At 40.5% G+C, this 26,569-nt stretch overlaps 1 protein-coding gene across 1 annotated transcript in view; it reads right to left on the minus strand.

Annotated features, from left to right (window-relative positions):
• Nucleotides 1-1,064: 1,064 nt before the first annotated feature.
• LOC134475022 (zinc finger protein 69-like) overlaps nt 1,065-26,569 on the minus strand; it is a gene marked incomplete at its 5' end in the record, with an annotated part of 36,821 nt that continues 11,316 nt past the window's right edge. Inside the window, one exon of the mRNA XM_063244388.1 lies at nt 1,065-1,109. Coding sequence (XP_063100458.1) covers nt 1,065-1,109 — 45 coding nt within the window. The remainder of the gene's footprint in view (nt 1,110-26,569) is intronic.

Below are 26,569 nucleotides of genomic sequence, written 5' to 3' on the forward strand. Positions count from 1 at the left end.
TTTGATTTAAAGACATAGTCTCACTTAGGAGTTCTGGCCAGCCTACTCACTATGTAGGTTAGCCTGTCTTTGAATACATGGACATTCTCCTGTTTCAGTCTCTTCATCACTAGGGAAAAGAGGTGGGCATTATAACACATGGCATTTGTCTTTTTTCTCCTCTACTTTTCACTATTATTCTTTCATTTCAGTGGCAATGTCATTTAATCCTGTTGTTTGCTTGTGTTAGTAAAGGTTTCTGCAGCTTGAGTTGAGTTTGTGAACAACAATATAGGAAGACAAATAAACCAATTGAGAAATGTGGAATTTCATTAGCTGGTCTCAGGACTGAAGAGACCAAGAAAGTTCGTTCCATCTGCTGCTTCCCCTCCCCTTCTCCCTTCAAATCCAACTAGGTTAAGTTTTAACTTCCTAGAGGCCACAAAACAAAGGCCTGAGGTAATAGCTCCTGACATCCTGGGTCTTCCCTATCCAGAAGCCCCATCACAAATTGTGTTAATTACATCAGATTGTATTAGATTGTACATTTTTCACAAAAATAGCTTCGTTTATGTCGTAGTAATACCTGTAACTTGGTATTGTATCACAGTAATACCTGTAACTGTAAATGTGTGTCTTCCTTTTTCTCTGGGTAAAAGATTGATATGTTAATCAATGCTCTCTTCTGTAAAGAGTTGTAAAATCTTACCTAATTGATATGCTAACCATTGTTGCCCTCTAAAAATAGAACGGTTGTGGTGCTAAAGTAAGGTAATTAAGGTTGTTAATTGCTTTTAGACTTTTCTATTCAGGAGGCCTTGTGGTGCAAGTTTCCAAACTATGTGCAGCTCCACCCCCACAGGAACCAGTGTTCTTAAACAGTTAAGACAAACAGTCTTAACCTAAGGCAGATCTCTCAGTCATGAGACAAACGCCCATTCCTAAGAAATGCCACCCCTTCTAGGGAGACACTCCCTTGCCCCACTAAAAAACCCAATCCCTTAAGGACAGCTCACCATCAGCTCTGCTCTAACCCCTATGATTGGCTTCTGTAACAACGCTTGCTTGCTTTGTTGTTTTAGGCCTTAAAAGGCACAGCCCTGCTCCAGTAAGGGGTTCTCGGTTTCCACCTGTTTGGAGGACCCCGTGTACACGGAATAATAAAAACCCCTTTTGTTTTTACATGAGAGCGAGGCCCTTGGAGTCTTCCTCACGACACCGGTCTAACAGGACCACTTGTATAAAAAACCCCTATCCCCATTTCAGGATCTAAAGAAGAGGCTTTGAACTGGAAAGTTACAGATATTTTAAAAGATAGAATCACAAAAAGATCCTGTTGGAAATCATTTAGCTAGAATCTTATAATAATTTTTGGATGACAACTGTATTCAGCTTCTTTTGTTGAGCAGGTTAACTTTTTTCTTTGGGTACAACTCATTTTGCTTTTCTCCTGGGTCTTCTACCCTGAGTGATTTTTCCATTTTCTGGGTGAAATACAGGGCACAAGTTAAATGCAAAGCTCAAGATGGCATCTATTATGCCAATCTACAACACAGCTAAGTTATAAGCCTCAATATTTTCTAGGGTAAAACCACACATATCTATAATCCCAGCACTCAAGAGGCTGATGCAGGATGGCTGCTTTGAGCTTAGGGCAATTGGGCACTCCATAAAGTGTTCAAATCTAGCTGATGTACGTAGAGAAAACCTGTCTTAATAAAAGAAACTAAACTAAACAAATAAAACCCACATAACAGCTGAATCGAGACTGATTTCTTAAAATCTTAATTCCAAATCTTGGGGATTAATTGCTTGTACATACACATATTTTGAGACAGCAAATTTGATGCCATAATGCAACTCACACCTAATGTAACAGCCAAATAGGAGCACTGATTCTTTTGCTGAGTCACTGCAAAAGTCCCTTTGTGCTGGGTTTGGCGGCTCACGCCTGTCATCCCAGCACTCCAGAGGCTGAGGTGGGAGGATCCTTGCGAGTTTGAGACCAGCCTGGGCTGCAAAGTGAGCTCAAGGCCAGTCTGAACTGCATAGTGAGATGCTGTCTCAAAAAAAGACAAAAAAAAAAAAGAGTCGCTGTGCATTGTCTCTAATGCAGAGCTCATAGTGAGAGCCTGAAGGACCAGCATCCTTGAAGCACAGAGGCAGACAAATATCTCCTCAATCACTTTGATGTAAGACCAATGATATCTCTTCAAATCTCAATTAGGCAACTGAGTCCTTTGTTCTTAATATACTTAAGCAGCATTTTGATATTTGAATTTGGTTTCACAGAACAAAACATAAATAACATCAAATATGGTACATAAATAATAACTCAAATGTTCATGGAAAACTGCTGTAGGTAAAAAACGTATAAACAATGAAACCAGGTGCAAGCTTCAAATTATAGCTCAGTGTCAATAAATGATCACTTTCCATTCATAAATAAGAAATATATCTTGGGAGGCTGATGCAGGAGAACTGTCTTGAGTTTGGGGCTAGCATAAGTTGCAGAGCTGTCTGAAATAGAGAAACCCTCACTGAGATACTACACAGACAATGTGAAACTTGAAAAGTGACTGCATAAGACACCTTTGGTTTGCTTTAAAAAGTTATAGCAATACAATATAGAAAAATTGCACAATATTCAACATTTTCTGAGGAACAAGGTTGATATCATCTATAACATACAGAAAACAGTTTCAGAGCTGGGTATTTAGGTAGCAGCATGAAAACCTAATCTGCAAGCTTGAGATCATGAGTTCGATCCTTGGTACAAAAAAAATTCAAATTTCACCTTCATGATACTGGGTCATAATTCAAGATAATCAAAACTAGATCTCAAGTGAACAACACAGAATTCATGGGTTGACAGGGATGTGGAATACTGATTCTTACCAGAGCTTGTGCTATTCACCTCAAGGAAGGTATCATAATTTAACTTTAACTTCATGCTTACCCTAAGAACTACCTGACTTTCAGTGAAGACCCTCTCTGTTGTATGTCCTGCTATTTGCACACAGTGTCCTGCCAGTCACTTCCACATCCTTTCCATGCTCATCTGATCCACCCTAAGCAGAAAACCCTTCATGCCTTAACTACTGATATCCCTGCACAATTTCAATTTAGGGCATCTCTTTACACGAATTAGTAAAGTCCATTACAGAGCATTTCCATATTTAAACAATGTATATGATCAACCACGCTATTAAATCACCTCTTCATTCAGAGACGACACCCATATTCCTTTCCATTCAGAAGGAAATCACATGTATATGTTCATGCAAATGACTAAATTTAGGCATTTTTCAAAGAGAATTTAACACGCAGCCCTTTCTGGAATTTATCCTTAGCAAGCACACTTTACCCTGGCCTTGATGACACTTTTATATCTGCTTCATTTTTCTCAAAATTCCAACCTCTATGGCTGTTCTCACAAACATAGATTATGAGCACATGTGTCACATAAAGAATGCTCAGAAATTCTTTGCACTGTTATTTATCATACACAGGAGTTCACCAGGTGTTTGGAAAGCCTTCCTCCACTGAAGTATATCACCACACACCACTGAATTCTCATAATCTTTGCCAACACCTGTCATGGGGTTGAAAATGTGAGAACATAGTATAAATTTAGGTGATCACAAAATACATAAATGCATAACTTTAAGGAGAGCAGTTGTGGCTACGAGGTCCTGCAGCAAAGACAATTATAAGCTTCTGGCTTTCAGATCTGATGCTGACAGGAATGAGAGCAGAGACCTGGCTTATTACAGCTGCACCCAGCTTGAAAACACATCGGAATCAGGCTCTCCTCATGCCCCGTCCTGGGCCCAGACTTGGAGGAGCAAGAGCAGCAGGCGATTTCAAAAATGGCCTTGTGGCCTGGTTGTATCACAGTGGTGACAGCGTTCTAGGGACCCAGAACTGTCTTGGCCCCAGTGAGAGGTAAAAGGGACAGAGGCTGACTCACTGCTAGCACTAGACGACCTCAGGGTCTGAGGCTAAGCACACAGGCTCTAGACAGCACAGCTGCTGCTCACCACTTTTTTTTTTCTTTTCTTTTTCTGTCTTTCTTTCTTTCTTTCTTTTTTTTTTTTTTTTTTTGGTCTTTTTCCTTTTTATTGGTACCGGGGATCGAACTTATGACTGCCTGCTTTTATGGCAGGCACTTATGCAGCTGAGCTAAACCCCAGCCCCTTCAAACCACTTCTAACTGGTCTCAAGTGGATTCCACCCCATTTAACTGCTCCCATCCCATAACATCACCATTGCATAGTTTGGAGGTCTCCCAGGTTCTTTCTAAGCAGTCCACAGTGAATAGAAGCAAAAAATAGTGGTCTAGCAAACATCTAGCGCTCCCTTTTTTGCCCTGGCTTTGCAATTGACGCCATGACACTGGAAGAGACCGCCTACCTTGGCCCGCCTGATTGGACAGTTCTTACAGTCAGCCTCTTCATCACTGATTGGCTCCTGCTCTCCTGCCTGCCTTCCCCACCAAGAATAATTACAGAAAAAACCCCACCCTGGAACTGTGGGTCCCCAATGAAAGATGGTGGAGGCTCCTGGAGCTGGCTGTCTTCTGGAATGGTGACCTCAGCTCGTCTGATGTGTATTTGCACTGAAAGTCTTTACCTCAGTCCTTGTTTTTTCTCCCAAATGCATTTTATTTGAAAGTTAAAAAGTAAAAAAAGGGTCCAGGGATTTAGCTTAATCGCCTGCCTGGCAAGCTAGAGGTCCTGCATTCCATCCAAGATCTGGCTACCACAAACTGTGCTACTATAAACGTGGGTGCACATATATCATTGTGGTATGATGATTTTTATTCTTTTGGGTAGATACTCAGAAGGAGAATAGCTGAGTTGAGTGGGACCTGTAGACCTAGTTTGTGTGGAATCTCCACACTGATTTCCACAGTGGTTGCCTTACCACCAACAATGGAGAAGGATTCCTTTTTCCCCCACAACCTCTCCAGCATTCGTTATTGCATGATTTCTTGACAGTAGGCATTTTTTTTCTGGGGCAAGGTGACATATCAGTGTTATTTAGTTTGCAATTGTTAAATGTCGAGTGATGCAGAATATTTTATCACATATTTATTTGCTGTTTCTATTTTTTCATCTGAGAACTGTGAATTTCACCTCAGATGCACATTTTTGGATTGGGTCTTTAAATCTGGGAAGACTGAAATTTTTTAGTTTTCCGTGCTCTCAATAGTAATACTTTGTCTGAGAAAGAGTTGGCAAATATTTTCTCCCACATTGTGGGTTGTCTTTTCACTCTGTTAGTGATTTCTCTTGCTGTTAAAAAGTTTTTCAGTAGGGTGAGATTCTCACTTAATTGTCTTTGATTTTTGCTGTTCAATCCAAGTTTTCATCATAAAGTCTTTTCGTACATCAATGTCTGCAAGAGTTTTACTTACTCTATCTTGCAGCAGATTTAATGTTTCTGTTTTAATATAAGATCTTTGATCTATTCTGATCTTAGCTTAATACACGTTGAAAGATAATATTCATAATGTATAGAGCCAGGTTTTCCAGCACCATTTATTAAAGAGGCTGCTTTTCTTCCAATGACTTTGTTTGGCACCTTTGTCAAAGATAAGATGGTTTAGTGGTCTGGGGTTGTTTTTCCATCTTCTAATTTGTTCCTTTGATCTTTGGGTCTGGTTTTGTTTGTTTTGTTTTTTGTCAGTACCACATCTTATTTTTTTAATCATGATACCTTTATAGTATAATTTCAAGTCAGGGATTTTGATGAACCCTATCTTTCCTTTGTTTCAAAGCATCACCTTTGCTACTCTAGGTCTCTTCTGGTTCCAGATGAATTTTTGGAATTATTTTGTGTTTTTCTTTGAGATATGCTACAGGGTTTTGATTGGGATTGCACTGAATCTGTACAATAGCTTTGGAAGTATGGTCATTTTCACTATATTGAATTTCCCTACCCAAGACTATGGGATAGCTCTTCATTTTAGAATCTGTTCTTCAATCTCCTTTTTGAGAGTACTGTGGTTTACAGTATAGAGATCCTTTACATCCTTTGTTAGATTCATTCCTAAGTATTTCATTTTGTTGGATGCTATTGTAAAAGTTATTGTTTGCTTGATTTCTCTTTCCATGAGTTTTTTATTCTTGTTTATGAAATCTAGTGATTGTTGAGTGTTGTCTTTTTAACAAGCTATATTACTGAATTTTCTTCTTTAACTAGAATTCTTTTGGTGGAATTTTTATGGTCTTCTAAGTAGAGTATCATGTCTTCCGCAAATAATGATAGTTTAACATTTTCATTTCTATCTTTATTCCTTTTATTTCTTTCTCTTGTCTAATTGCTCTAGCTAGTTTCCAGGACTATATTGAATAAGAGCGGAGGCAGTAGACATCCTTGTTTTGTTCCTCATTTTAGAGTGAAAGAATTCAGTTTTTGTCTACTTAGTATGAGGTTGAATGTTGGTTTGTAATAAAAGGCTTTTATCAGATTGAGATAAAGATCATCTCTCCTGATTTTTGTAGGTTTTTTATTATGAATAGGTGATGGACTTTGTCAAAATCTTTTTCTGCATCTATTGAAATGATCAAATGATTTTTGCTTTTGGATTTGTCAATACGGTGTATTATATATATGGATTTATGTATGTTGAACCACCCTTGCATCCCAGGGAATAATTCCACTTGATCATGTTGTACAATCTTCTCGATGATATTCTGCAGTCTGTTTGCCAGTATGTTATTGAGGATATTGCTTCAATTTTCACTAGGCAGAATGGTCTGTAATTCTCTTTCTTATTTGGATTGTTCTCTGGTTTTGGTATCAGGGTAATGCTTGCTTCCAGGAATGAATTGGGAAGAACAATTTCCCATTCGATTTCATTGAATTTTGAGAAGTGGTGGTGTTAGGTCTTCTCTAAATTTCTTATTTATCCCTGCCATTTCATGGCTACCCCTGCTTTCTTTCAAGGATCAGTGGACTCTTTCCATAATGGGCTGCAAATATTTTCAGGATTAAGGTTCAATCCTCCAGGAATAAAAAATCCACTGATGTCAGAAAATATTCTGAGAACAGGCCAGGACAGGACACAACAGAACAGAGAGTCGGAAGTCTGTGTTAGAGGCAGCAGACTTCATCTTAATGATTTTCACTCGTTTCTATTAATTTTCCACCTAGAAACCCAGTATGTGAAAACAAAAGGAGCATAGTTACCGTGTAAAGTGAAGACATTACATTTAAATGATAGTAATGGTCTGCCACAGAGTAAGGATGAAATAAAAGCTAGCATCAGTTCTCCAAGACAAGCTTGCTACTCATTCAGACTCATATAATTTCTGAATTCTGAAAGTGATCATATTGCCAAGCATGGGTGTGACAATTATTGCTGAAATGGAACCAAATTCCTAATCCAATTAAACATTTCCTTCTGGTGAGGCAGGGACACCCAAGGACTTCACACTCTAAGTTCCCCTTGCCACATAGTTCCCTTGTCACTAATTGGCACTCAGCTCTTTGTTGTACTCTACTCAAATAAAATAGGGCCCCATGATGAAAAAACGGGGCAAGACCCCAAGATGACAAATGGCGCAAAACGTCTTTTTTAAAAGAAGTGCTTTTATTTTAGCTGGCCCAGCGACACAGTGCAGATGGAATTTGCAAACTGTGCAACTGAGTTAGAGTTTTGACTGATTTTTATAGTTCATTTATGATTAGCTCAATGATCATTAAGTACATAGTGATGAGGAACAGAAATAAGGTGGGCCTTTGTTCCCCTTTGCAGAGGTAAGAGACATTTCACAGTGGGTGGTTAGACAATTCATAGCCCTTGGTCTGCCAATTCCAGGAACATTTGTCTCTCATAAAGGGAACAGTGGTTGACACAGCATCATTTGTCTCTTACAAGGGGAACAAAAGTTGACATAGCACACAGGTCACTAAGGTGGGGGGATGACGCATTACAGCACAGCAGAACCACGTGGTCAGTTAATTTATAACTATGTGGTTGGTGTTTGGTTACTAGGGTACTGAGCTCAGTATAGAATGACAATATTACTAATAACTACGTTTAAGTAAATATTTTTGTTAATTATCTTTTAATCAATTATTTTAATTTTTAGCATCTTAGTATAACATTACTAATCTGTTTATATGCAAGGTCCAATTGTTAAACAAGTAAGTAAGATTAACAGAGGTCTGGAGGCTGCTATGATTAACGTTGTCAACCAGGGAGATAGAGAAAACCATCCCTCAAGCCAATTCTGTTCCGTTTGTCTGGCTTGTTCTTGATCCTGTAGCTGCCCTTTAAGGCTGGCCATACTTTGTCTGATAACCCCAGAATGATTGGCATACAAACAACAATATTTTCCTAATATCAGACAAAAGCCTCCTTCCTTTAGGAACAGGAGATCTAGACCCCACCAGTTTTGTAAAACCATCTCAGTCAGTGAACTTAAAGAATCCTCTAATTTGGAGACAGAGTCACTAAGGGCTGCTAAATCTTGGTCAATGAGTACACATAAGTGTCTATAATTTTGGTCTTTTGACTATTACGCTGGACACTCTTAAACCTATTGACCTTGTTATCTCAATTTTTAGTAATACAGGTAATAATGCAGGATTTTTTTTGCTCTTACTGGACTCTTTAAGTCAAAGCTAGGGAACAAGTGACTCTTACCATTATCTCTAGGGTACCAATACACTTGGGGAAAGATATGGACTAATATGTAAAGCTCAGGGCACTGGGTAAACAGGTGATGCATGGAACAAGGAATTATATTAGAACTACAGGCAAATCAGGCTCCATTGGGAGCAACAAGGTGTTGATTAGCAGGATAGGAAAAAGTATAAATCAAAGCTGAAGAGGTAGGATTACAGAGTGCAGCATTAGGGGAAGTGTGCAAGGAGTAGGAGGCAGAGTAAACACAGATTCCTGGAGCACCCTGTACATTGTCCAGTGTGAGCCAGGGCTTAGCATCCCACCAACAAAGGTCTCATCTGTACAGGAATTAAAAGTTGATTTGCCATAAGCAATGTCCAGAGGCAAGAAGGGGCTAGAGATGTCACAGAAATCGCAGAGGGCAAAAAGGTCTCAGGAGCAGGAAGTCTAGTGGAGGAGAACAGAAGATTGGGTCTCAAAAGTGAGGAAAAAGTTAAAGACCCCATTTACTTCCCTGTCAAGGAGATACAAATTTACAACCCCAATGTCTACAAAATATTTTGTCTCTATGGATTGTGAACACCTATAATCAGAGGCTGGCTGTTGCTTTTGGGGACAAAGATACCAGTAAGTGGACGGTAATTTTTTTTTAATACATAGGTCCCTGTAAGTCTCGATTAGCAACCAATCAGGCAGCATGACATGCACACCCAACAACAATTTTTTGTCTAATTTTTGCTGGGATGTTATCTAATAGGGAACATAAATTTATCTTAATTATCTTATAGACAGTAGCATTGGCTTCCAATAATTTACCAGTGAAATAGTCAGTAATTGTAAGTTTTAAACAGTGGGTTACAAGGTATCTCCTTGGGGTCTCCATAAGGAATTACACCTATCAACAAGATTATCAGATACATTTGGCAATCTTAAGCTTTAAAGAATCCTTGGAGGGAACAACAGTCCACTTACCTGTAGGTTGATTGCTGTCAGAGGCCAGAACTGGCTTGAGGTGGCAATGATGAATTGAGGCAGGCTTTTTTGTGACTTTGAAGGCAGTCAGAGTGCTGAGGACCACTGTGTAAGGGTCTTCTCACCATGGTTTGAGGGACTCACGGTGATGTCTCTTGATAAGTAGTGTCCTAGGTTTCACAGCAGGACGTTTATCCTCAGGATGGGCTGTAGGCAGAGGTTGTTGTTCTCAGAATAACTGATGGATGGAAGTCACAGCTAGTTGAAGAGCCTGGAGGAACTTAGCAAGATCTTGATTAGCCAGATCCGCTAATTTTTTTTCAGAAATCTTAGGAATAAAAGGAGGAGGTCTCCCACATAGAACATTAAAGGGGAAACAACTGTAACATAGGGGGTACATTGTGCATGCAAGAGGGAAAAAGGAAGGAGACTCACCCAGTTCTCGCCAGTTTTGAATGTCATCTTAGTTACTACCATTTTTAAAGTCTGGTTTATCCTTTTTATTTGTCCTCAACTTTAAGGCCAGGAAGCACAATGGAGTTTTTAATCAATCTGCAAAGCTTGGCTTAGTTTTTCAGTTATCTGGACTATAAAACCCGGGCCATTGTCAGACCCCATGGATAAAGGGAGGACAAATTGGGAAAACTGCTATCAGGGCTGACTCAAGACTTAGTAGGAAAAGCTATCTACCAGTACTCATTCCCTTAAAGTCCAGGCTTTTTTTTATTTTTGTAAAATCTAATTCTCAATGTTTTTCAGGCATAGTCCCATGATACCAAGTGGTTTTCATTTGTTGTGGCTGCTTAAGATTTACCAACTGGCACTGAGGGCCTCTAAGGCTCACAGACTGAGTAAGCTTTGATAACTGAGGGATAAAGAAATGATCTCAAAAAGGGCAGTGAGTTTTGATCCTCCCATGTGAGTGGACTGATGAGCTTGTTGGATGAGTTTTTATCTCAAGGCCTCGCAGAGGAGGACTTGAGTATGAGGCAGTTGGTACTAGCCCCCAGGGATATCAGACTTTGCTTGGAGTTGAGCTGCCAAATGTAAGTCTTTTTGAGTGCAAAAGGGCTCTGGCAGAGTGGGTGGAATCAGTAGCAATGCCGGGACTGTCTCAATCCCCACTGATTTTGTGGCTGCTTTTTAGGGAGCTGCATCTGTTAGATTATTTAATAGCCATATTCCTTGGCATCCAAATGGCAGCTAACAAATCCAAAACTTGGGGAGCATTTTTATCTTTTGGCCCCCTTAAGTCAATGAACCTCATTCCTGATAAATGACCCCATGAACATGAGCAGTAGCAAATGCATATCCGCTATCAGTCTGACAACTTGAGGGCCTCAGTGAGGGCAATGAGTTCAGCCCATTGGGCTGATGTTTTTGGCTCTAAGATTTGTTCCCATAGAATCTGAGAGTCTGTGACAGTGGCTCCCATGACCTGCTTACCTTGATATATGTGACTGCTTTCATCAGAGAAATATGATGGAACTTCGGACAGTGGCTCATCTGTCAAGTCTGGTCAAAGCCCCATGAAATGATCAGAGGGGCAAAGAGAGGTCATCATCAGGCAGCTGAGTATCTGGATTTAAAGACACTGTCCCCTTGAAACTGATGGTAGTCAGATCTAGAAGTAATGCCTGATAGGCAGCCATCCGTCCGGTGAAGCTTTGATGAGAGTCTCCAGTGAATGAGAGGAGATAATTAAAAGTTTTTGTCCAAATGTCACCTTTTGGGCCATTTTCACCAGGAGGGCCACCAAGGCAATCATCTACAGGCAAGGCAGACATTGGGCTGCCACATTATCAAGTCTCTTGGAAAGATAGGCAATAGGCTTTTGCCATGGTCCTAAACTCTGGGTCAGTACTCCTTTTGCTATCCCTTGTTTTTTATCAACATAGAGGGAAAGAGGTTTTTGCAACTTTGACACAGCCAGAACTGGAGCTTCTGTTAAGGCTGATTTCAATTGCTGAAAAGCCTGGTCTTGTGAGTCTGTAATCTAAAGCAGGCAATATCCTATGGCTCCTAGAAATTTTTATATTTGTTTTTTAGTCACAGGAACTGGAATCTGTTGAATGGCTTGCACCAGATGGAGGAAAGAGTCAGTTTTAAGAAAAGTCTAATAACTAACTGAGGGGCATTTTTTAAAATCTCTTAATTCTTTGCAACTTTTGCTTAATATCAGGTGTTGACAGTTACAAAGGTATTATTAATGGTCCTTGCCTTTTTAGGTGCTACCAGATCTACAGGTGTACAAATATAATAGGCCTCTAGCAATCTCTCCAGAAACCCCGAGGGAGACTCATCATCTCATTGTCTCACCTCTGTTAAATTGGACAAATTGGTGGGTTTTCTGGCAGCCCTTAAAGGCTTCTGAGTACAACTGGCAATACTGAATGAGAGAGTTCTTACCTCTGGTTGTCCGATCGGGGCAGGATAAAGGGAAAACATGGTTCTGGCATTTGGGATCAGAAGACAGGTTTTTATTTGGAATGCACACTGCTTTTTATCCCACAACATGAAGGTTTTTTTTCTCTCTCTCTTTTAATGTAAACAAAACCTGTAAAATCTGCTGGCAGTCATCCCAAGTGGGGTGATGAATGGAGAAGACAAATTTCAAAAGAGAAATAAGGCCCCAAGGGTCCTTAGAAGAAGGGGGATGAGGAAGAGGAGTACAGGAATTCTGAACGCTGATGGCTTCTAGTCCGGATGGGACTGAGAATTACAGTCCTTTTTAATTTTTATTTTCAAAGGCAAATATATTTTATATATGGTCAACACTGACTTTTTATCATTATATAAACTTGGGATGACAAAGGGCTCTAGTTTGTCCTCCCCTTTTTAGAATACAATCTCATTTTAATGGAAACATTTTGCAGTAAAAGTTTACTAATCCGATACTGTCAAATTCTGAACACATTTGTTTTTCTGTTTCTGTTTATTACCAATTACCTTTTTTCTAGCTTTTTAGACAACATTAAAATTTTTAACAAACTCCTTGAAGTGACTTTCTTAGTAGTCTAAAATATATTAAATCATTTTTTGGCTTTTTACCATTTTAAAATGTTACACTTCAAAAACTGTAACTTTTTAAACTGGCTCAATAACAGTATGACCTGGCTTTATTTGGTAATGCCAATATGATTTTAAAAGCCATATATATATATATATATATATATATATATATATATGTGTGTGTGTGTGTGTGTGTGTGTGTGTGTGTAAATATATATGTCTTATTATATATTTACATTTTAACCAGAAAAATATGTTTAAAGGCATGCCAAGGTTGTACATAATCAGTTGAGAACTAAAACATTAAACAAGGTGCCACAAAAGACAAGACCAACGTTAAAGACACAAACAAAGTATTTTCTGTCCATGGTTTGGCGACCTAAAGGGAAATAAATTTTCATTATGACCCTTAAGTCCAATAAGCCACATGGAACCTGCAACAGTAGTTTAAGAGAAAAAAGAAATCTAAATGTTAGTACTGAGGTAACACATTCAAATGAACAAATGGCTCCACCGTAAACATATGCCAAGCACAAAACCAAATGGATAAAAAAATCCCAAATCATAAATGGCCTAGAAGCCCTGTTCCGGAGGGCATCCCGCTCCGGTGCAGAAAGAACCAGCCAAGCTCTCTGCAAATTCAAAGGTGTGCACTCAAATTACAAAGAATAAAAGATCCAAATACTTACCGATGTTTCAAGCTGATCGATTGGTGAAAAAATGTGGGGAGGGGTCCCCATGTAATCCCAGAGCACACCCAAATGTTGTACTCTACTCAAAAAACAGGTCCCCATGATGAAAAACGGGCAAGACCCCAAGATGACAAATGGCACAAGCTGTCTTTTTCAAAAGAAGCGCTTTTATTTTAGCTGGCCCAGCGACACAGTGCAGATGGAATTTGCAAAGCTTTGCAACTGAGTTAGAGTTTTGACTGATTTTTATAGTTCATTTATGATTAGCTCATTGATCATTAGGTACATAGTGATGAGAAACAGAAATAAGGTGGGCCTTTGTTCCCCTTTGCAGAGGTAAGAGGCATTTCACAGTGGGTGGTTAGCCAATTCATAGCCCTTGGTCTGCCAATTCCAGGAACATTTGTCTCTCATAAAGGGAACAGTGGTTGACACAGCATCATTTGTCTCTTACAAGGGGGAAAAAAGTTGACATAGCACACAGGTCACTAAGGTGGGGGGTGACGCATTACAGAACAGCAGAACTACACGGTCAGTTAATTTATAACTATGTGGTTGGTGCTTGGTTACTAGGGTAATGAGCTCAGTACAGAATGACAATATTACAAATAACTATATTTTAAAGTAACTATTTGTTAATCATCTTTTAATCAATTATTTTAATTTTTAGCATCTTAGTATACCAGCATCCTGTGTGGTTACAAACCTGTCACCTCTAGAAAATACAAAGTGTTTCCCAGAGACAAAAAGCAGACACATCGCTTAGGATGGAAGGAAGCAATTATAAGGAACCATAAGGAAAATGTGAAGGTGACATATACATCACCACTTCGGTGATGAGTTTCAAGGGGCTTATGTATGACAAAATTCCTAGAGGTTTGTTTGTTTTTAGTTTCAGTTTTGTTTATTTTTGGTACCAGGAACCAAATTCAGTACCCTGTGATTGCCAGGGAGCACTTTGCCAATGAGCTACATCTCTGACCCATGTCAAGTTTCATCCAATTATGTCTTTAAAACTGTTAGTGAGAGATTTAAAAAATAAAAATAAAAATAAAAATAAAAAATAAAAAATAAATCAATAAAATAAAATAAGATAAACCCTGGACTAAGGCAAGGAATTATCTTCTAGTCCAAAGCATGGGCATCTTCAGAGGATTTACTTTCGAAGGTGTTATTTGTATCTGGGTGTCCCCACCAAACCCTCATGAAGTCAAAGAGGCAGCTAAACCTAGCATCTGTGATTGGTTCATTGTTTAGTGCTGTGATTGGTGATGAAAGTGCTTCACCTTCCCAGGGTTTGAATTATCGGAGTAAAAGAGGTCTCACCAGTTCATTTGTGAGAGAAGTGAGAAAGTCTTGTAATTCAAAAGGAAATCACCAACTGTGGCCAACAGGTGCAGAAAACATTCCCAAAGTTGAGTCACCCAGGCACAAATCACTCAGATGTGCTGTGTCCCCATCCAATGGTACATTTTAAGGCAGCAGCAGAACAGCAATGAAGAGAACATGGGAGACAGAGTCCTGTCCCATAGCTCCCATCACAGCTATATACAGAGCCATCATTAGACCTCACAGGACTAAGAAGAGAGGTTTCTCCAACAGAGAATGCTACACAAATTTTCAAGATTTCTTTTCAAGAGATTGTTTCACAGTACTGTTTGAAGCAGGAAGGAACTGGGAACCTCCCTTCACGTAGAGCATGCACAGGAGAGCTGTTTGCGGAATGCCATGCATGATTGTTGGAGGGAACTCTGGCCAGGGGATTTGAGGTGCAGGTCTAGGGGTGAAAAACTCATAGCACAGCAAGGTTTTTTATGGGCTAACCCATGCGCTGGGAGTCTACAATGCAAACCAGTTCTTCCAAACACCAGGGACAACACTGAGCAAGGGCATTTGGATGCCAGGGTGGCCATTCAGGTGAGAGGCAGCCCTGACTGACACCCTGAGCATAGTATCCCTCTGGAGCTGAACCCCCAGCAGGTCCACCTCACTTCCTTTTCAGGTCTGTCAACAAGGACATCACACAGGAGCATGGCAACACAATTGATGTTTGCTCAAACTAAATCGTTTAGCTTCCTTTTGAAGAAATGATTGAAAGTGCACAAGTGTGAGAAAAACAAGGCTGAGAACAGCATTCTGCATGTTGTGTAAATAAAGTGACCTTTACAAGTCATGGAAATAATGCCTGTGGGTGAGTCTGCAATGGCAGAGGTGTGAAACCTCATGCATGCAGGTTTCACATTTGCAAAAGAATAACTCTAAATAAATGCAACATGGACATGACTTCCCTTTGGCACTGCACTACAGCAACCTAGATTTACTGAACCACCTCAGTAAACCCAAGGCAAAACCCAACATATGATTCCATCACCCAAATGTGAGTGTTCAGCAGCTCTGCTCCCTACTTGATGCAGCTGCTGGTTGACAATTTCAAGGTGTTTCTATCTGCACAAGCCATCTTTGCCCCCTTAGCTCATGATTGCCTGGGTGTGGATCAGACTATGTCTTTACATACTACCCCACCATGATTTCAGGATGGGTAGAAGTCTCTTGTTTACTGGAAATTATTTTTGAAGTTTGGGTGTAAGAATCCTTAGACCATGTGCTTAGCAAGTTGAGGGGAAATGCGATTGTTTGAAATGAATGTAGGAAACTCATTTGTCAGTGGCAGATTCACATGGTATTGAAGCCCATATGTTATGGGTATAAAGGCATGAGTCAGGGATTGCTGTACAAAATGCTGGAAGGCACAGCAGTATCCGCAAGTTCAGTTTCTGCTTTGCTTCCCTCATTCTACCAAGCTTGAGAGTGGATTCTCAGCATTCAAGCACATAGAGTTTGAACTAGAGTAGAAATCTGTAAAAACTTCTGTTATCTGGGGAGTGAAAAGACAAAGAAATGTTATTTTGGCAAAATGCAGTTCCAAATATATGCTTTAAAAAACAAAGAAGCCAGAAAAAATAACTACGAAGAGAAATGTAATGAAAATATTGTGTTTTGTTCCAATGCCACTGCCTCAGTCTCAAAGATAGAAGCAAAATTTGCAGAGTAGAAGGGTCACTGAAGACAGTGGCCTTCGTGGTCTTGATCTCCAGAGGTGCAGACTGAGTGCCCTGCCCACTAAGCCAGATGAATTCAGGATAGCACCTGAATCCAGGTGGAGGCTGAGACCAGGACCTAGGAACTGAGGCCCCTGGGGCTGAGGAATCAGAGGTTTTGCTGTATCCTGGCTGCTCTGCCTTCCCTTGTCTGCAGGCTCCAGCATGGATGAGGTGGGGGAAAAGGGTGTAAGGCAGGCAGTGCTAGGCTCCTGGGCAAGCTGCACATTCCTTGTGATGCCTGAAAGCAGGAAGATTTAGGATTTCCTTGCTGGAAAAATAGACACTGAAGCAAATCTGTTGTTGTCCTATGGCAGTAGCTGGCACAGGTCAGCATGGTGGCTTTTATGGTAGGAAGGGCAGGGACACCCACCACAGCAGGATCCTCATGGCTTTGTGTGTTAGAATTTTTAGAAGTTAGTCGTGAGCGATGTGTTGGCTTGCTGAATACCAAGCCTCCTTATTTTATATTTACAGTGATATTTGAAGTGTCTGTATTGTGCATAACTTTCAGTATATATAATGAAATTAAATCATCCATTTTCACATACATATTCAAGAAATTAGCCACAATTAAATACTAACTTATTTGAATAAAATGAATATTGAAAACAACACTACAAATAATGCAATGGAATGGAAAAAAACACCAAAAAGGCTTCCTCCCAGGTTCAGGGCTCTGCTCTCCAGGAGCTCCTCTCTTCGGTCCTCACCTGCTATTCAAGCCTCTTCATTGCTGAGTGGAGAGAGGGCAAGGCTATGAACACTTCTATCATCTCAGGTAGGATCCAGGACATGGCCTAGACATGGCCTTCTTTCAGCATTTTCTGTGACTGTAATTGTATAATTGACTGAGCAGCTCTGCTATGGTGCATTCATGGTTTCTAACTATCAACACTAATAACTGAATAAGAAGAGATCACAGGTATCTCTCAATCTCATTTTTTATAATGAGTCTGTAAGAAGTGGAATTTCCAGATTAAATGTATATAAATAGAATTTCCTGATCATAAAATTCACACTAAAACTCACCATAGAGTTGGAGCCTGGAAGGGGAAGCCCAGGGCTCCTCAGATCTCTGTGGAAATTCAAATAGGAGGAAGATGGACCATATCGAATAGGAGGACACCACAGCATCTAGTAGTGTACCATGGGCAAGAAAGTCTCAGGTCCAGGACTCCTAATCTACCAGTCAGCTTCTCAGTAAACTGCATAAACTGCAAGCTGAAAAAGACAGGGCTGTTGTGGCCCTGCTATCCAAGCTCCTCCCTGCAGTCCTGAGGCCCTATGTCTCACTCAGTGGAACTCTGTACAAGAATATCAGCATGTTTCAGAGCCTACCTTAGCTGAATGTCTTCCACCTAGGTGAGATCTCAATTGCCACATGTGAATTCACCACAGCTGTGGAGCGAGACAATTGTTTTTAGGGAGCAGGTCAGGAGGTAGGAACACTGCAGGCAGGTAATTGTACAAAGCCTGAAATAAGAGACCTGGACCTAGCCTTGCCCCAGTGTCCTCCAGGAGTAACTGCACCCTGCAACAGTGTGCTTTATAAAACTAAATAACTTAACAGATTACTCACAAAAATATATACTGTAGGGTAGTTTGAAGATACAAAAGTAAATTGCTACATCCCTAAGTAAAATGTGACATGATCCTTAATCAGTACATGATCTCCTATGTTGTCCCTGACCCACACCCTCAGAAGAAAACACACCATTTGACATAGCATTAACAAACACAGGCAATGAGTCAACAATCATAACTGCTTAATAACAACAATAAATGCCAGGATATGATAAATGTCCTGATGATTTGTATGAAGTGTATAGTAAAGCATAAATACTGGATCTGGCCATGTTGGGACTTAGGTAGCTGAACAAGAAAACAATTCTCCTGCTTCCCTGACAAGCCAGGAGGAGAACCAGTCAACATCTCCCGTGAGCCTACTGGTGCATGGACTGAGAGCCATACATCTCATTTACCCACCCTTGGTTAGCAAGGAGAGGCAGAATTCTGAGCATCTCTTGGGAAGATGACTGTGTGCAATATAGAAAATATGGGGTTACACATAATACAGAACTTTTCTATCTTGTGTTTGAAAACAAACATTGTCTTTAATTTTTTGCTGTGTTCTGATTGTTCGCTCTATTCAATACTATCTTTTGACTGGCTTTAAAATGTTCTGTGTTTGTTTGGATTTCACTATAACTAATTGAATGGAAACCAATTGTGAAGATAATGAGATATACTATGGTCCCTATTACTGTTATCATGGACCCTGCTGTGAAGTTCTGTACCAATTTCACTGCATTGTCTCAATTTTCTTTGTTCTATTTTCTCTGTTGTATTTTACTATCTTCAAAATAAAATTTTTAAAAAGAATAAATACTAATTATTTTCATGTCTTTCAAGGGGAGGGAACCACCACCAATTCCTTTTAGATGACAAAGTCACCCTGATAATGAAAACAGACCATAATGCATTAAAAAAATGGTAATGCTCTAATGGCCAATATTCTTAATGAACATACACAAAAATATTCAACAAATGCACATCAGCTAAATTCACCAGGACATGAAAATTTTAAATACCACAATGAACACTGGGTTCACCCTCAGTGGTGCTAGAATGGTTCCACTTGCACAAATCATTCAGTGTCACTTGCCACATTCACAGCATGAGGCCCAGCTAACCCCTCAAGAGATTTGGAAAAATCACTTAGAGAAATTCAAAAGTTCACCATCCTTTCATGTTAAAAACATTCACACACCATGTGCAGGACGAATGAATCTCAGCACACCAAAGTACAGACATGACAAGCCCAGCACTGACATCATGCTCAGAGACTGACAAGCTGCAAGATTTGCTTCTCAGGTCAGGAACAAGGCCAAGCTTTGGACTCTTTTCAACACACTACTTCAAGTCCTACTCATAGAATTTAGTCAACAATAAGAACCCAAAAGTTTACCAAATCAGAAAGGAAGAATTAAGAGATGTCTATGTTTCCTGAGGACACAACATTTCGTATAAGAAACTTAAAACTCCACTGAAAAACTTGTAGAACAAATGGATAAATAATGACAGTTTCAAGGTACAATATCCATATGTCATAATCAATTCATATCTATGTGCTTCAAACAAACTGCAACCCCAAATACAAGGAACACAATTTCATAATTCATCCAAAAGAATTAATACTCATGTAAAATTTAAACCAAACTCACCTGTTCTTGGAAAATTGTAGAAACTGAAGCAATGAGTGAAGTGGCACTAAGAGAAGAAAAGACAGATTGTGATGGTGGATGGGAAGAATTCATGTTGTTATAATATACATGCTACCCAGCGCAACCCGGTGTTTAAATGCCATTCCTGTCAAAATATAAGTTCCATTTTGGCACTGATAGAAAAAACAAAATTTTAATGCACAGGGAAGGACAAAGAGTCATCCTATAGCGATGGAAAAAACATTAAAGTTAGAGACAACAAAAAACATAGTTTTCTGGTATATAATAAAGTGACAACAGTCAAAAGGGTCCTATACTGCAAGAACTGGACCACAGATTAAAAAGGCCAGCCCAACAGAGAAAAACTCATACAGTCACTAGGAAATTTGTTTTGTTTCTCCTTTTCCTTCCCTTCCCTCCTCTCCCCCTCCCCCTCCGCTTTCCTTCATTTCCCTTTCCTTTAGTTTTCTTCCTTTGTCTTTTTCAGTTTTTGGTCAAGTTCTTCCTGTGTAGCTCTGGCCTAAGTTGAACTCAGAGTGTGTTGCAGGCTTGTGTGGAACTCCCAGGAATCCTGCTGCTTCAGTCTCCTGAGTGCAGGCATTGCAGGCATTTTCAACATTCCATGCTCAGCCAATGAGTTTTTAACAACACTATGGTGAAGCCAGGTCTGGTGGAGTGTCTTGTAATGCTAGCAGTCCGGAAGGCTGAGGCAGCAACATCACAAATTTAAGGACAGCCTAAGCAATATAGCCACTTATCCAGAACCTGGATGAAAATGAAAAGAATGTTATATGTGGAAGGCCATGGAGCTAAGTGCAAATCTCAGTATTCAATCTGTAGAAACTGAATGCAAAACAAAAAATCTTGGGAAGTCCGGCAGGAGAAAAAACAGTATTTTACACTGTTGTGGCTTTCTGGAGGGCAGTGTGCCCCAAGTGGCATTAGCTTTCACACTTTCCATGTGGTTTGACTTCAAAAAATCATCAAAATCCATGAGGGATAAAAAAAAAATAAACAGAAATTGCTTCAAGGACATCAAGTCTCAGTCCAGGTGCTGAAGGCATTTGCAGTGATATTCTGAAGGACATGATGCCCACACTTACAAAACAGAGAATCTACAAACAGTGTTAAAGGGATTTTCAATCTTAATTACTTTTTAAAAACTTCCATTTAGAAGGTTGATATATATAGCTTAACTAGATCCACTCTTTCTGCAAAGTGTCTAAAGATGAAAGCCAAATATTTCATTCTATGAATGCACAAAATTACTGCTGATTACCAACTCAAGATAATGTACATCTGCAATCCTAGCACTCTGGGAGAGGGAGGGAGATTGAATAAGGAAAGGTTTATGCCTCACCTGGGTACTCACAATCTTAGTGAGATCATGCCTTAAAATTTGTAAAAAGATTCACAAATTTTACAAATGTATGAAAATATATATCATTAAGAAATCATTGTGCACAATACAGTAGCCAATGTTATTCTCTCATTGTTCTTCTGTATTTTATTCTTTTACAGACTTAACAATACCATCTTTTATGTGGTCCTTATTAATGTGTACTTGAGTTACATTAAAATAAGACAAGAAAGTCTTTCCAAAAAACAGTAATCCTATGCTCAAATCCTACTTCCATATATAAAGTTAGTACTAAAATAAAAGAACCATCAAATTCTCTTTATACCATGCTCTCCAAATCCTATGGGTGTATATTCAGTAGCATATCTACATTCATCTCAGTTAAAAGGTCAAAAAATTGAAACAGTTCAACTTCTTGGCAGTAGATCAATGTCTACCTCATGGTAAACCTAATGCTCAGTGTGCTGACTAATGTACATATGTAAGAAAAATTCATCAAATTTGGTTTGTCAATTTATAGGTGATTTTTTTGTCTTTTTAAATCTTTTTATAATGTATTATTTATTTCAATTTATTTATTTATTTTTGAGACAGGATTTTTCTATGAAGTTTAGGCTTTCATTGAAATCACATTGTAGCACAAGCTGACGTCAACCATAGCAGTCTCACTGCCTCAGCCTTGTAACTTCTGGCATTAGAGGTGTTTACTACCAAACCTGGTTGTCATTTGCTTCTTAAATTTTTTCCAAAATTAAATTACCCAGGATTATGTGATATGTCATAGTTTATCAGGCGAGTTATACAAAATGAAATCAGAAAGCACTGAAAATGCTCTGAAGAAGACTCAAAATCCTCACCAACACTAAACCTAGTGTAACATAACATAACATAGCATAACATATAATAGCATAAAAAACACAACAAAACAAAGCAAAACAAAATAAGAAAACAGGGTTGGAGATTTAGTTCAGTAGTATAAGTGCCCACTTGGCAAACCTGAGGTCATAAGTTCAATCCTCAGTACCAAAAAGAAAACAACCACCTAACTCTGATTTTAAAAAATGCTTGCAAGTGTACCTTAACAGTTGGTAAGCTAATCATACACAAGACATATAATCTGGCAATTTGACATCTAAGTACTTTTTCTTTGAAATAAAAGTTTATGTCCACTCAAGACCATGTATAAGAATGGCTGTGGCAGCTGGCTTTCCAGGGCCAACCCGGAAACAGAACAAATGGGATCAGTAGATGGGTGACAGATGCATGAACAAGTTGCAGTTGGCGGGTTCAGCCACATGAGAGTGTGTGGTGGCTCCACTACCAATAAGCAGCAGTATGTGGATAGCCTAGCACAGAGACGCTGCTTGAAACAGACCAACCAAGAGCATTGAAAGTGAACAAGCTAAGCACCATCACCTCTAGGAAAGGCAAACTACCCAGCAGGGACACAAAGCCCATGCTCTGTTTGGGATGGGAGAACAGGAAGTGAAAACAGTGACTAGGAGACAGATTCCCCAGGAGGGATGCCCACGTGTCCTCATCAGCACGGAGTGATGATGTCCATGGCCTTGCAAAGTCTCCCCATGCCCTTAACACCTGCTGCCTCTCCTCAAAGGAGGTCAGAGTATGGAGCACTACAGTGTGTGGCTGAGGTAAACATGAGTAAAACTTGCTATGAATCCTCCTTTCTTGGACACATGGGTGTTATAACATGAAACATTTCATATCCTTCAAGTAAAATTATTATGGGCATTATGGGAACATCTCCATGCTCCTTAGTGATAATGAAATGAAACTAACATAAGTCCAGAAAAGATAGTCAAAATAAAATTTGAGAAATCTCTAAATGAAAAAACTGTGCACCTCATCCTCTAGGGAAAGAATCGTTTGGAGGGAAAAGTCTAATAACACACACATTTTGCTAGTTTTTTAACTTGCTGTTTCTAAGGAGGACACAGATTAGCTCACAATAAAAACAAAGGAGGCATCAGAGGGGGAGCTTCAACTGTGGACCCCAGCATATGACCTCACTTCCTTGGTGGTATGTCCAAACAGAACTCTGAATACTCTGGTCACCATGCACTGTGCTCCGGTGATAGTTGGCCTTCATAGATGGCTGGCTCGAAAGAGTGAACAAGGACCATGCTACTCTGTTTTCCCTGGGCTAGTGGCCCCAGCATCAGGACCCCGTATCAGGGAACCATGTGGGAACATATGGAGAGGATGGTTCACTTGGTCCAGATGCTTCAGGAAACTCAACTGGAAACACCCAGCTGCTGACAGCATCTCAGGCCAGGACTCATTGGCACACAAGAGGTGCTCAGAGGCACCCAGAGACAAGAGGAAGTGCAGAACACACATCCCTAGGCTCAACCACCAGCCACTCAGTGACAATGAGTCCAGGACTAGTTTAGATACAGGGAAGTTAAGTTCTCACCTGAGCAGCCCCATGAGACTTGGTCCCCTATGTATTCAAGTCCTGGCCATGTGCAAGCGCCTCAGTCTCGTTTTACAACACTGAACTGTGGGGTGCTGAGTGGATCCAGAGTGCAGGGTCACTGAGGATGTAAAGGGGACTCCATGGCAAGGGATTAGCTGTGGCCTTGGCCCCATGCAGACCTGCTAAGGTTGCTGTCCTGATTCCCAGGGATGATCTTCCACCCACCTCACTGACACACACACATGGGGAAAACTGTTCTGTTCTTTGGAAAGGAGATTGGAGAGTCACTCTACGGGTTTCCAGGTATGCTCAGGGTAGGAATTCTTAGGAATGGCAAAGTGTCCATGGCCCACAGGTATCACTGGAAAGTGGGTGGGTGTCATCAAGCCAAAATACACATGAAGACACCCTGTGTGAAGACACTTTTCTGAGTATTGTCCATGATCTTGTAAGAAGAACAGATGCAACCACTGCCCTTTTGAGTTTTGATGTTCTTTGAAAGCCACAGCATCAGATTTGGCAGCAGAACAGATACTGTTCACCTCAAGGAAGTCTTTCTGTGTCCAAGGCCAACCTTAGAAGTGGTTACAGACCATGTAAGGAGGAGTTCTACAGAGACCAAGAAAACTGGGCAGATCTTTGCCTGACCTAGACACTGCAGAAAGGCGTGATAGACATTGATGACTCCTCACTTCTCAGATATTCATGGAGCACCAGCCCTGAGTCCTTGAGAGCAAAGACATGGCAGATATCAGTCTTTGCCTTTGTTGAGCTGACCTGCAGTGGGGAAGGGCAGGGAGAAACTGTCATGCTTCCCTAAAGAAGGGAGTGGTGTCATACCCGTAAGCAAGGACTGCCTCCAATGGAGCATTCTGTCAGCCTCACAGGATCCCAAGGCCAGCACTGCCACACTGTAGGTGGGAGAGGGTGGGAGTAGACACTGAACTTGCTGGGCTAGAGACCCATGTGCCTCTCCCTAAGGTAACCTGTATAGGTAATGTTAGAAGAGAGGCCAGACCTCTCGCTTTGCTACCTCCTTGTTTGCTCCAGGTCCGCATCTCCTGTCCTTGAATCCTCACTGGAGCTGAACTCCAAGGTGGCTTCCCAGGCTAAGCTTCTCATGGACCAGCTTGAGCCTCCGAAGTCCCTGGTGCCTAAGTCACAGGGTAAGGAGCCCTGGGATATGGGTTGTGACTTTGAGAGGATGAATGTGCTAGGGAACTCAGCAATGTGCCCAGATGATGGGAGACACAGAAACATGATCACCTCAGCCATCAATGTGGGGATGCAGTTTGGGAGGCTTTTATGGGGCTGTATTCATGCACACAGCTGCCTCTGCATGGCAGTGGCAAGGTTTGACCCTGAGAAGTCCCTGGAAAGTCAGTGATGTTTCCTTCCCCTGCAACTGCAGAGGCAATTCCAGTGCATGCTGAATTTGCACCCGCAGTGCTCATGCCAGCTCCACCTACAGCTCCCTCACCAGCTGTGGCCTCACAGCAAGAGCAGGCACATGTTTTCCTTTCTTCACCAGCTGCAGAGCTGGATCTCCTGGTGGCTCCCCAGCAGGAGTCATCTCTTGACCTCTACCTGTCCGCAGCTCTTGACCCACACCTGCCATTCCCCTCTCTTCCAGACTTACATATCATTCTATTTATTATTATTCTATTCTGGGATGTGAGTGATAGAATTATTGTAAATGAAATTTAAGGGTTTATTCTTGTTTCAGTTGACGAGTTTGGTATGATTTAGTGCATTGTCCATATTGTTAAACCTTCACCAGTGTCCTCTTGCAGAAAATTTTCATCAACTCACTACGCAAATATATTTTCTTTTATTTTCCTTCCTACTATAACCTGGCCACCACTCTTCCGAAGTCCTTGTAATTTACCTTTCCTACTTTTCCACATCACAGCAGTTGTGTTTCTCCTCTCCCTTACCCTGCTGTAAGTAACTGTTTATTCTCGCCTTGTCTGAGAAGGGAAAATCCAGACAGATTGCATTAATTTGTCATGCATGTATTCATGGACTCTTGGCGGGGCATTGTAGAAGAATTCAGGAATTCTTTGTAATTCTTAGGATTCTTTGTTTTGTTAATTATGTTCCTGGCTTTATAGCCATATACACATCAAAACTGCTCCATGTTTAATTACATGTAGGTCATTTCATATCCATTTCATATGAAAGAGACTAACAAACTTTCTTTTCTTACAGAGCAGCACCATGGGAGTGTCACACCCATGTTTATTCTTTAGATATTTCCAATGATAAATTATTAATTTTAATTTATGAGTGCTTAACATGAAAACAATCACAAAAGTAAAGTGTTGTAGTTGTAATACAACCATTAAAATGTGAGGCACTGTGTGTTCCAAGGAAAATCTATAACCCTGTATAGAAAGTGCAGTGTCACAGGCAGCATGTCCATTGAATTCCCCTGTGGTTTATCTCCATGCAATGTCATGAATATGGCTGCCTATGTCCTCTTCTCTGGACAGAGTAAATTTATAGAAAGTCAGTCAAAGCATGTCACCACCTATAAGTTTTAGTTCTTAACCAGTAGTTCAAAGAACAAAACACATGAACACAGCCCAATTAAGAATGGGCTGTGTTCATAAGAAAAGAAACATAATTGTTCAATGAGGCAAACAAGCTGGAGAAATGAGCACTGGGAAACAGCAGAGGCATCAAGTCCCAGGTAGTAAAAACCAGCCCAGAACTCGAATCCACCAGGCTCCTGGCCAGGCTGGGGTAGATGGTGGGGACCCAAGAGCTCTCCATGACTCCTCAGGCCTAGGGTGCTGTCTTCAATCACAGATCTGCTGTGTTATGGTGTAAACCCCTGCAGCCTTCACAGAGGCCAGCTGATTGGTTGCTCCAAGCTATAAATGCACCAGGCTGAAGTTATTCACCCAAGTCCTGGCTGCACTGTGCTGCCATTGGGGCTGGGCTGCAGGAGAGTTTAGATCACTGATTCAGCAGCCACTAGGTTTCCCACAAAGAAATAGCTGAGCACGTGGGTGCCCCAGTATGAGTTAAGGTATAGGTCCTGAATTCGATGGATGATAAAAATTTTCCCATGGTCTTTGAACCAAGTAGGCCTATAATGTGTCATAGGCTTGGGGCAAGGCATCAGTGACAGTGAGTG

Source organism: Cavia porcellus, unplaced genomic scaffold (assembly GCF_034190915.1).
Source record: "Cavia porcellus strain 051 isolate PalLab524CR breed Dunkin Hartley unplaced genomic scaffold, mCavPor4.1 scaffold_50, whole genome shotgun sequence".
NCBI classification, from domain to species: domain Eukaryota; kingdom Metazoa; phylum Chordata; class Mammalia; order Rodentia; family Caviidae; genus Cavia; species Cavia porcellus.